This window comes from Mesocricetus auratus, unplaced genomic scaffold, assembly GCF_017639785.1.
Source record: "Mesocricetus auratus isolate SY011 unplaced genomic scaffold, BCM_Maur_2.0 Super-Scaffold_100020, whole genome shotgun sequence".
Classification (NCBI taxonomy): domain Eukaryota; kingdom Metazoa; phylum Chordata; class Mammalia; order Rodentia; family Cricetidae; genus Mesocricetus; species Mesocricetus auratus.
The window spans coordinates 24,165,692-24,178,512 of NW_024429201.1; the positions used below are offsets into that span (position 1 = coordinate 24,165,692).

The window sequence follows — 12,821 nt, forward strand, 5'->3', positions numbered from 1 at the left end:
AGCTCAGGGATTCTCCTGTCTCTACCTCCCTGGCACTGGGGTTACAAGCACATGTAGCAGTACCTGATTTTTGCATTGATGCTGGAATCTAAACTCGGGTCCTTGTGTTTACACAGAAGGGACCTTATCACCGAACAATCTCTCAAACCTATAATTTTTTTAAACCTGGAAGAGTGAGCCTATTTATGAGGGTAACTTAGCAACACACAGGTAAACAAAAATATAAACACAGACACAAACCTCATTCCACTAGTTAAGAAACGGTAAGGACAGTGTTCTAACTAATTCCATACAAACTACAATACCTTTCTTTTAAAAATATAATTTAAATTTGTCTATAATAGGTTAGCATTTATAACATTAAAACAATGCCTAGGTTGCTAGTTTTTAAGTAAACCCTTATATCATGTCACCCTAAAGAAGGACCACTTAAGGGTGGCTGTTATAGCCACTGTTTCTCTCTTATTTCTCCATTTCTAAGTCTCCTACTGACAAGTTACAAAGTAAATACTTCCAGACTGCTGAACCTGACAGGAGTCCTGTCAAATGAACTTTTCTCATTTCTAAAAAAGTTGGCAAATAACACACCCATTTTATGAAAACCATTAGACACCATCTCTTTGACTCAAAAGTTGAGAAATGCTCAACCTTAAAAAAAATTCTTCATATATTTTAACATAATACAAAGTCCTTAGAATTTAACATTAGATATGAAAATTATACTACTGTATTAAATTTAAGTGCACTTCAGTGGACTTAATGGGATTCAAAGATTTTATACAGTACAGCACAGTAATTTCACAAACTATCTTTTTATTAAAAGTATAACAGTATTATTTATAAATTGAGAATATTTACTATTACACTAATGCTTATTTGCTTCATTATCCTTTACAAAAAAACCTTTGTAATGGATCATGTGAGAACATGAACTTACATGCACACACACACACAGAGTGGGGGGAGGAGGGAGAAGAGGGGGAGAGGGAGGGGAAGGAGGACAGGGAGATCTTCACACATCAAGAGAACCATAAAATGTTTCTTTGGGGCAAGTGTCTCAGCAACCAAAGAATGCAATTAAAAACTGGGTCTGTAAAAAGGAGGATCTGTAAATACTGTAATCCAGCATTAAAACTATAGGAACAGGGCAAGATGTTACAGCAAGTAAACACACTTGCCAAGGAAGCTTGGTGACCTGGGTTGAATTCCTGGAACCCTCCTAAAAGTGTAAGTAAAGAAATGATTTTATCAAGTTGCCCTGACCTCTCCCAACATACACAAATACATGTGCATATACATAATAATAAATTAAAAAATAAAGAAATATAGGGATGTCTTCTAACACTTATAAACCACAAATGGGTTTTGGAAATTAATGCTCTCTAAAAATCCACTCAAATTGTATTGCCACTACAATAAACCTACGCACAGAAAAGAGTACAATTGCCCTTGCTTCAGGCGTTAATAACATGGGTAAAAGGTGTTTGCTCTATTAAAAGAGAAGGCTTTGCAAGGGTTTGGAACCAGAGAATCACCTCCACAATTAACGGGAAGGCAGCATCACACAGCCCCAGAACTACTTAAATATGCTAGCCTCATATTCTTTCCTTCTCCAAAAGTTCTGAGTTTGTCCTGGGATCCATTGTCATTCATCCTCAAGCCTTCTTCTACTCAGTGTTTATGTGTCCTCACAAAAACAATGCTGCTGCAATGGCTTCTCTATATCCTTCCACAATTCCTGTTGAGATAAATCACCAATCAAGTATTAAGAATGGAGCCTTCAGAAAACGGTCAGTTGATGAAGGCTCTTCCCTTGTAAAGCGATCATATAAAGAGGCTTCACACAGGACTGGACCCTTCCTTGCCCTTCTTGTCAAAGCACTCAGGGTACCATCCTGATGTTACAAAGGAGACCCTGAGCCTCTAAGCCTATGAAAAATACATTTCTATTATTTGTAATTGCCTCATCTCAGACTTTTTGTTACAGAGTACATACCAAGACAGATATTAATGACAGCATATACTAATCATTTGCTACATATCAGGATTTGAGCTAAGTGATTCACAGTTACCTTAGTTAATTTTCTTAATAACAACATGAAAAAGGTACTACTGTCAATTCCATTTTCAGCTAAGACAAATTGGGCTTTCAAAGGCTAAGCAACTTTCCTAGAGTCATTGATGTGATATGTAGTGAATGGAATCTGGGGTTCTGTCTATTTAACTTCCATAAGCAAAAGTAACCAGAGCAATTATTATGTAGTAATACCATTGTTTCAGTGGCTTTCAATTACTGATTATATCAAGTTCAAGAACATTACAGGGGAAGCGTCATTCATTTGTTCATGGCAAGTAACTTTCACTGAGTACTATTAGCTTTTAACACTGTATCAGATGTGTCAAAGACAGTAAGAAATTCTGAGAAACTGCTAAATAAGTGTTCTGTGAATCAGCCTCATCCATGACAAAATATCAGCACTCTCTAGGTACTGAACAGCCGCCTAACAAGTTACTATGAAGTTCTGTAAGTGAGCTGTCAGAAATAACAGACTAGAATAGAAAGGTCAAACACCTAAGATTCTATTTTCTAGAAAAGGAGACTGCATCTATTGGCATAATTTTGAAACCTTACTACAGAGTCTCAACATTTCTACCAAATAACATGTACAGTGAAAACAGAAGGTGTGTGTGTGTGTATGTGTGTGCACGCCCTGTGCACAGACACAAATGGAGAGTGGGGTAAGCAAGACAGAGAGTAAAAGATCCTTCACTTTCCAACCCAACTTGCAGGGTACACAGCTCCTGCTTGCCAAGTAGCTGGCAGAAGTAGATGACAAGTTGACCACCTGCACTCCACGTTTATACTGCCTCTGTCTATGACTCTGTTAAACTGATTACAAAATTTCCAAAAGACACTAGACAAATTTTAAAGTAAGACACCATCCATTCTGGTTGACTTTCGACAGTAACCAGAGGTGTGGCAGCAAGCAATAAAAAGGGAGAGACGAGGCTAGCAAAGCTTCCAAGGTAGTTTACAAAGCTGTTTAAAACCCTTTCCACACAGTGGCCATCACACTTCCATCCATCATTACTTTAAACACAGGAACTGGAGCTGAAGCCAAAACATAGGAAAGGAAAATTTTGTCTACCTAACTATATATACTTTTCGCTTTTTATGCCACTATAATATATACTAAACCTAGTAAAGATTATACTTAATTTTGTTTTCAGTTCCTGCTATGCAACATATTCTGTAGACATGTATACAGACAACAAATTCTTATACCATAAATGTAGGTAAATACAAACTTGGGAAGATGGCACAGTTTGGGAACAGTACTTTATTAAAAAAAAAAAAAATCAATGTAATGTCCCTACAGGTTCCTGATGTAAAATTCTATAATCAAGGCTTGTAGATTTGTAATTATGGTGTGTCAGCTACATTTAAACAAGAGTGTTAAAAGATTGTTAAAGTTAAAGCAACACAATTGCAGTGTGAATTGTCCCAGTCTCATTCTAATCTCCTGGTGTCACTTTCATTTAATCAGAGGAAAACTATGGGGCAATGTCAGTGAGATTTCTAATACTTCAACATTCTTTGTTCACACCGGACTTTAAGCTATTACCAATCTAAAATGGTTATACAAAGATATATTAATAAAGTATTTTTAATCAATTAGTTTGCCCACCAGTGGGCTACCTTATCAGGTTTTACTAAAAGTTGGCTCTAAAGTCAAAAATCACCTTTTAAATGGATTGAAACATTTTTTCCTTGTAGAACTTCTTTTTACCACATGTCTAGCAACAAACTTACTTTATAAACATAAATCCTACTTGGAAATGTAGAGTAGACAAAAGTCACTTAGCTAAAATACCACATCTTGACACACAGTCAAGAAAACAAGTCCTAATTTTCCTCTATTTTAATGAAAATATTTTCTAAATAACTAATACAGAAAAAAAGTACTATGGCAAGGATTTGTATTTATGTCACACCTTTTAAATTAAGTAAGGACTGATGTACACAGGTTGACATTATATAGGTATACCCTCAACAGCCTCCAAATAAATTACAGTATATACAAAATAGAGATACAGGTGCTCGGTACACAGAAAACGACCAATCATTTTGGTTTCCCTGGGATGTCTACAGTTTTAACAGAGAATGTTCCACATCCTAGGAAACTCCAGTCCAAGAAAATTAGAACAATTAATGCCACTTACATGATTTCAAGATCCACACCGAGGAAGAAAATTGGTAGTATTATTTGGTCATTCCCTGCAGGAGTAGCTGGACTAGCTGGGACACATCGCAGATACCTAAAAATGTAGTAATCTGCAAAAAGTATAGGCCTGAGTCTTTTATAAAGATTTAGACTAACTGTAGAGTTAGGTTTTTTGTTTTGTTTTGTTTTTAATCAACTACACATATTAAAGTCACCCAGGAAGAGGGACATTCAGTTAAGGAATTATCTCCATCAAATTAACATGCAGGCATTTTCTTGATTGATGATTGATATGAGAACACCCTGGGTAGTGCCACTCTGGAAGGTGGTCCTGGGCTGCATAGGAAAGCAAAACGCACAAGCCCCGGAAAGCAAAGCAGTAAGCTGTGTGCTCCATGGCCTCTGCTTCAGCTCCTGCCTCCAGGGTCCTGCCTGAGCTCCTGCCTTGGCGTCCCTCAGTGTCCGACTGTTACCTGCAAGTTAAAGATGATGAAATAAACCCTGTCCTACTTAAGTTGCTTTTGGTAGTGGTGTTTATCACAGCACCAAAAAAGTAACTAACACATAGATCAAATCTACCAACAATGCCCAATATTGTCCATGTATCACTTAACTGAAATTCTCGAAACCAAATGTGTTTCAAATTTCAGAGTTTTTCATATCTTGGAATATTTGTATAAACTTTACCAGTTGAATATCCCATAACTCCAAAATCTGACATGTTCAATGTTGTATCAGCACTCACTAAACATTTTGAATTTCAGATTTTCCAGTTAGGGATGGTCAAACTGAACTAGTCAATGTTAACAAAATTGATTGCTCAGAGAAATGTCATTTAGTTACCCCTAGCTAGTGCACATATCTATTTTTACGGCCTGAATTAATTCTTAAAAAAAAAGTCCTTGTGACTGAGAGGACATATTTAAGGACCCCTCTTCATCAGAGGTTCAGACCAGGCCAGCTTACTGCTGTCCAGCATTCTTAGTAAGTAGACTCTTTCCTGTTCCTAGTGACTTATTCTGTGCTCTGACATGTTATTGTATAGGTAACATTCCTCTGGTATGAAGGCACTGTGAAGCTCCTACTATTTTCCACTTGTGTCGGTTTGAATGACAATGGCCCCTTAGATGCACATATCTGAATGTTTGGTCTCTAACCAGTGGAGCTATTTGGGGCCTTGTATGAGGGAGTGTGTCACTGGGGATGGGCTTTGAGGTTTCAGTCTCCGGCTCTCTCTGCCTCCAACTTGAAATAAGATTTAAGTCCTCAGCTACTGATCTAACACCATTCCTGTCTACCTGCTGCCTTTTTCCCACCAGGATGGACACAGACTCACCCTCTGAAACTGTAATAAAGCCCCAATTAAACACTTTCTTTTCTAAGTTGCCTGGGTCACGGTGTCTCTTCAGAGCAACAGAACAGTAACTAATACACCAGCTAAAGTACTATACCCCTGAAACTCACTTTTACTTCCATTTAAAATACGCGGGACTGCTTTCACCATTTGCCATCACAATCAGATTGCAATCTTGTACTCTTTGCATCATCCCCCTGATGCCAACCACCATCTATTTAACGTTCTATTTCCATACTCCCTTAACTCTCAACCTCTCTGTCCGAATTCCTTCCTAAAATCTCCAAATTGGGGACTTCTGAATCACAAGTCCTGTAGTATATTTTAATAAAGTCACAGTATAGTCTATCCAAAATGAACTCTAAGACAAAAACCTAGAGTATAAGTTCTAGTGGCTCTTAACTTTGAAAGGAAAAACAAAGTGAACTGGGGTTATGAATAATGACTTTAAACCACTTTTTAAAAAAACGGATGTCAAGGACTGATGGGATGTCTCAGCAGTAAGAGGAGCTTGCCATCAAGTCTAACAACCTGAGCTTGATCTCCAGGTCCCACATGGTAGAGAGAGAGAATGGACTCCTGAAACTGTCCTCTGACAGTGTCACAAAGGCCTCCCTCCCATTCACAGAGTAAATAAATAAATGCAATTTTTAAAAATACAACAAACCTGATGAACAGGAATTCCTTTCACAAAACCAAGAACATTCTGGAATCACGAAACTGATTAACTAAACTTGAAGGAAAAAAGCTTATCTTTTAAGTGCTTTTTATTATAAAAATGTAAATATATACACAGGGACCATGATCATTCTTCTCTGACAATGAATATCTGCATCCATGCTCCCCTTTGGAAGAGACAAAATGTAGAATTCTGACTCAGTATGTTTAACACAGAAGACAGAATCACAGTAAAATAAGTTCTCAGGAAAAATAAGGAAGTAATATTTATGGATGTAAACTTTATACAACAAGCCAAAATAGTAGCAATCAACATGTGAAATACAAATTTTAAAAGTATATTTCCTAGTTTTACAGTATGTAAGAGGAAATGCTACACCAAAATGTCAACAAAAGAGCAATGAAACAAATGTATGATACGCATTTTCATTAATTTATATAAGCAATTTGAGATTATGGTAAATTATTAAGTTTCATGAAAATTATTAATTTACCAAAATATGTATACATGTCCCCATCGATGCCCTGTTAGACTCCAAACAAAACTCTACCTACTTCCAGGCAGTTTACATAGGCATCTGAGAATCTGTGAAAGCCTCACAACTTAGTTCTTAAAAAACGGTCCTGTGGCATATGTACTGTACACACAAGGATGAAGTACCAAGGGCATACCAATTCATGGGAAAACATTACAAACCGTTTCTCATGTATCTGCTTTAAAGCATTCTCTCACACACCTGGCTCTCTTCTGCCAAACAGACAATATGCTAAGGCAAATGACACAGCCAAAGAAAGTCTGACTAAAGAGAGCAGAACTGTGGGCCGAGGGGCAAGCTCCAATGCTCCATCCACCCCTGCATCCCAGCTGCAATCAGAAACTTTGCTTCATTTGCTTGCTCTGCTACTAACTTCAAGTACGACTTTAGATACACTTCAGGTTTTTTAAACTTCATTTAACATGTTCCTGACCAAAAGAATGTTCACAGTGTATCACAACAACAGCCACTGTTTACTTGTCACAGACTGTTATCAAACAGCATCGCAGGCACTTCTTCCAATGACTGAACACAAGGGGAATTTAGCTTACAAGCTCAGTAAAAGAGGCAAAGTGCAATGTGGCATGTTCCAGAGTGCATGAAATCAATGACAGAATCAAGATTTGAAGTCAAGTCGGGCCGTGGTGGTGTACGCCACTGATCCCAGCACTTGGAAGACAGAAGGGCAGGGTGGTCTCTGGGAGTTCAAGGCCAGCCTGGTCTACAGAGAAAGTTCCAGGACAACCAAGGCTACACAGAGAAACTCTGTCTCAAAATAAAATTAAAAAAAAAAGGTTTGAATTCAGCCACAATTCAGAAGAGCTCATACCATCTCATAGCTGCCTTTGTAATAAAAGCTTCCAAAGTACTGGGCGAAGAACTAGAACTCAGGGGCAGTCTCTCAAAAGTGACTTTCCTTTCCAGGTTGTCCCCCTCGAGTATCAATAAATGCCTGAGGGACAGGCCAACGGGAAAAGCTATTCCCACTGCAGAATGACCCGCTTCGTAAGGAGGCTGTGTATCTCTTTTCTTGGAATGGTTCACAGTTTGATCACCTTGGATCTTAACAAAACAGTTCTAATGAGCACTGAAGTATTTACTGGCAGTCGAGAATCAAGGCAACTCACAAGACTGGCCTACTCATGGGAGGCGGCATCCATCCCGCAGCACTGGAGCAAGCTTCAGGGGGAAAGTTTGCAGAGGTGCTCAAGTTCATGCCCAGCTCCCGAAGTCTGGAAGCCAGCCATGTCGGAGCACAGGACTCCACCACCATCTCTTGTGGGTGAGGCCCGTGCTCTCGGCAGCCCCTAAACTTGAGGGCTGTCAAGTCCACCTGAGGCCAGGCCAGCGTTGGACTCCGCCTCCTTACTGCGAAATTGAGCTAACCGCCGCCCGGCGCTCGCAGGCCAAGGCCCTCCAGCCGCAGGCCACTCTCCTTCTCCCAGCCCACGGGAGCCGACCTAGCCCCGCACAGAGGACGGCCGGACCAGCGCCGCGGTCGCCCCGATCCCCGCACGCACGGCGGCCAGGCCAGCGCCGAGGGCGGCTCCCAGCCAGCGCTGGCCCGGACGTGTGCGGCCCCTCGCGTCCCGCCCGCCGAGGCCTGGACGCCTCGCCCGCCTCGGGCCTACGCTCCGCCGAACCTCCCGGGCCGTGAGAAGAGAAGAGCAGTCAGAGGCCACCGCGCCGCGGGCCGTTCCTTACCGCTTCACCACGCCTGTCTTGATTTTGATCTGCCTCACGCGAGGATCGGCCATGGTCCCCAGAGCGACGCACGAAGGAGGGGGCGGGACTGCGCGGCGCGCAGGCGCAGAAGGGGCGATGGAGTGGGCGTGGTGTCGAGGATGGCGCACGCGCAACCTGGAGCCCGGCCCCGCCACGCCTCCCAGCCCCAGCCTGGAATCCCTGACCCGAGACTGCTGCAGTCAGTGCTAAAGGCTCCCAGCATCTCCTACCATCTGTTTCTCACTATCCTCCTTGGGCTTGGACAGCCCACTTGGTTTGGGCACAAGTTGCACTTTCTTACCCCTAGTCTCCACAACCTGAGTTAAACTTTCTGTTCCTGAGAAACTGGGCAGGGTTATCTACCTAAAGGACAGTGTGACCTAGAAAGTGTCATCGAGGATTATTTCGGTTCTCATTGTCTGTTGTCAAATGGAGAACGCTATTTGTATTTGATGAAATAAAATACGATCGTGCAGTCAGTCAAAATAAATCTTACCCTTTCCCTAAAAAAAAAAGTTTGTAGAACCAGTATGTGGTGACCCAAGAGGCAAAGGCACGAGGATCTCTATGAGTTCAAGGCCAGCCTGGTGTACAGAGCGAGTTCCAGAACAGCCAGGATTAAAAAGAAACCCTGTTTAAAAAAAAAAAAAAAAGAAAAGTAAGAGAAAGACACAGTTGTGTAGAGAGTGACTCGGGTACATTGTCATATGCTGCTTGGGCTTGGGAAACAGGACTCTGGGGGCAAGGAGGTTCCTCCTAGCCTACATTTTAGCAAGTTTGTTAAAGTGTCCAGCAAGACTCCCTGTCCTGACACACTAGCACCCTAACCCTGTGACAGGGAGAAAGCAATACAGCAAACAGCTCAATGCATTAAAAACAATGTACCTACTCGGTTTAGAAGGTAGCAGCCCTTGCCTCCAAGCCTGATGACATGAGTCCAATCTGCAGGACTCAAAATGATGGACTGAAAGAACCAACTTCTTCAAGTTGTCCTTTGACCTCCGAAAATACACCATAGTGTGCAAACACGCACAGAGGCACTCCTGCATATTAAGTAAATGGTTTGCTTTTTTGAGACATGATTTCTCTATGTAGCCCTGGCTGTCCTGGAATTCCCTCTATAGACCAGGCTGGCCTTGAACTCATAGAGATCCGCCTGCCTCTGCCTCCCAAGCACTAGTATCAAAGGTGTGCACCACCACTGCCCAACTATAAAGGAAATTAAAAAAAATAAGTTGCACCCACCCTTGAGAACAGAAAGAAAGCTAAACATTTAGAATAGAAGTTAATATTGTTTGACCTATGCTTTAAAAATGCGTACGCTGGTAACAAAATGGCAGAATCCCATCCACAAGAGAACACACTGGACATCTCTCAGTCAGGAGCTCCAGTAGGACTTCTCTTGTTTCTGCTGGGTGTTTTAGATATCTGGGTTGATGATGCTATCTATTTGTACATCTACTCTTTCTTGCTGCACATTTAATGTACTCAATCCCTTGAAAGTAAAAGTCTGGATACCATAGACCATTTTGTCTGGAATACCAAATACCACCACTAGTATATCTTAAATAGTCAACATTTAAAAAACATCGTGTGGACTTTAAGGGATGACTCTAGGCTGTCCATCAGGGCCTGAGGCTTCTACTAGCATAACAACTCAAGAGTAAAAACTGGACCAATTCCTGCAAAGGGACCCAGAGGCAGTCATTCCTGCCTTACCCATCCACCCTCCGGTGGAGCGAGCAAGCAAGAGAGTGAGCATAGAGCAAGTGCATCCAGAATTGAGGAGAGGATAGGCCCTTGAACCCATACCCACCAGAAGAGGGAGGGACCAAACCTATATCCGCTGGAAGAAGAGATGGGAAGACGACACAATAAGGACACATGCAACAACAGAAAGACTTACATAACACCACCAGAGTTTCGGGACTCTACACCACCAACACCTGAACATCTCAATGCAGATGAAACAGAGGAAAATGACCTTAAAAAAACAACTTCATGAAAATGATAGAGGCCCTCAAAGAGGATATGAGATAATCCCTTAAAGAAATGGAAGAAAACAAACAAACCAAAAAAAATACAAGAAATCAACAAATCTCTTAAAGAAAGCAAAGAAAAAAACAATTAAACGGCTGGAGGAAACAACTCAAACATTTCAAGACCTGGAAACTGCAATAGAGACAATAAAGAAAACACAAACTGAGGGGATGATGGAAATAGAATAGCTGGGTAAATAGATGCAAGCATAACCAATAGAATACAAGAGGTGGAAGAGAGAATCTCAGGCACTGAAGATAAACTAGAGTAAATAGATTCATCAACCAAACAAAATCTTAAATCCAACAAATCCTTAACACAAAATAGCCAGGAAATGTGAGACACCGTGAAAAGACCTAACCTAAGAATAGGTATAGGTATAGAAGGCGTTGAAGAAACCCAGCTCAAAGGTACAAAAAGCATACTCAGCAAAATCATAAAAGAAAACTTTCCCAACTTAGAGAAGGACATGCCAATGAAAGTATAAGAAGCTTATCGAACACCAAATAGATTGGACCAAAGGAAAAAAAGTCCCTCCATCACATAATAATAAAAAACCAAGCATACACAATAAAGAAAGAATATTAACGTCAGCAAAGGAAAAAGGCCAAGTAACATATAAAGGCAGACTTATTAGAATTACACCAGAATTCTCCATGGAAACCCTAAAGGCCAGAAGGTCATGGACAGATGTCCTACAACCACTATGAGACCACGGATGCTAACCCAGACTGCTATACTGAGCAAAACTCTCAATCACTATAGATGAAGAACACAAGCTATTCCATGACAAAATCAGATTTACAAAATACATATCCACAAATTCAGCCCTACAGAAAATTCTGGAAGGAAAACTCCAACCCAAGGAGTGCTGAGAGGAAAGTTCATAGCACTATGTAGGTGCCCACATGAAGAAACTGAAGAACAGTCATACTAGAGAATTAACAACACAATTGAAAGCTTTAGAACAAAAAGAAGCAAACTCACCCCGGAGGAGTAGATGCCAGGAAATAATCAAATTGAGGGCTGAAATCAATAAAGTAGAAACAAAGAAAACAACAAAAAGAATCAATGAAACAAGAATTGGCTCTTTGAGAAAATCAATAAGATAGACAAAACTTTATCCAAAATAACCAAAAGGCAGAGGGAGAACACACTAATTAACAAAATCAGAAACAAAAAGGGGGACATAACAAGGAACACTGAGGAAATCCGGAGAATCATCAGGTCATACTTTGAAAACCTGTACTCCATAAAATTTGAAAATTGAAAGGAAATGGACAATTTCCTGGATAGATATCACTTACCAAAATTAAATCAAGAACAGATAAGCAATTTAAATAGACCTACAGCCCTAATGAAATAGAAGCAGTCATCAAATGTCTCCCAACCAAAAAAAGTCCGGGACCAGATGGTTTCAGTGCAGAATTCTACGAGAAATTCAAAGAGCTAATGCCAGTACTCCTCAAACTGTTTCACACAATAGAAGCAGAAAGGTCATTGCCAAACCCTTTTTACAAGGCTACAATTACCTTGATACCCAAGCCACACAAAGACACAACTAAGAAAGAGAACTACAGACAAATATCCCTCATGAACATTGATTCAAAAATAAACAATAAAATACTAGGAAATCAAATTCATGAACACATCAGAGAAATCTTCCACTATGATCAAGCAGGCTTCATCCCAGGGATGCAGGGATGGTTTAATATATGAAAAATCTATCAATGTAATCTATCATATAAACAAACTACAAAAGAAAAACCAAATGAGCATCTCACTAGATGCTGAAAAAGCTTTTGACAAAATGCAACACCCATCATGATAAAGGTCCTGGAAAGAATAGGGATAGCAGGAACATACCTGAGCATAATAAAAGGAATATACAGCAAACCAACGGCCAACATCAAACAAAATGGAGACAAATTGAACACAATTCTAAAATCAGGAGCAAGACAAGGTTGTCCACTCTCTTCATATCTGTTCAATATTGTACTTGAAGTTCTTGATAGAGCAAGAAGACAACAAGAGGAAATCAAGGGGATACAAATTGGAAAGGAAAAAGTCAAACTTTCACTATTTGCTGATGATATGATAGTTTACATAAGTGACCCAAAAAAAACTCTACATGGGAACTCCTACAGCTGATAAACACCTTCAGCAAAGTGGCAGGATACAACAACTCAAAAAAGTCAGTAGCCCTACTATATGCAGAAGATAAAAGGGCTGAGAATGAAATCAGAGAAACATCGCCCTTTA

At 40.3% G+C, this 12,821-nt stretch overlaps 1 protein-coding gene across 1 annotated transcript in view; it reads right to left on the reverse strand.

Moving 5' to 3' along the window:
• The window catches only part of Tbca (tubulin folding cofactor A), a 60,814-nt gene extending 52,182 nt beyond the window's left edge, over positions 1-8,632 (reverse strand). The window contains exon 1 of the mRNA XM_005065646.4: positions 8,499-8,632. Within this exon, the coding sequence (XP_005065703.1) occupies positions 8,499-8,551 (53 nt within the window). The 5' untranslated portion in view covers positions 8,552-8,632. The remainder of the gene's footprint in view (positions 1-8,498) is intronic.
• Positions 8,633-12,821: the final 4,189 nt, after the last annotated feature.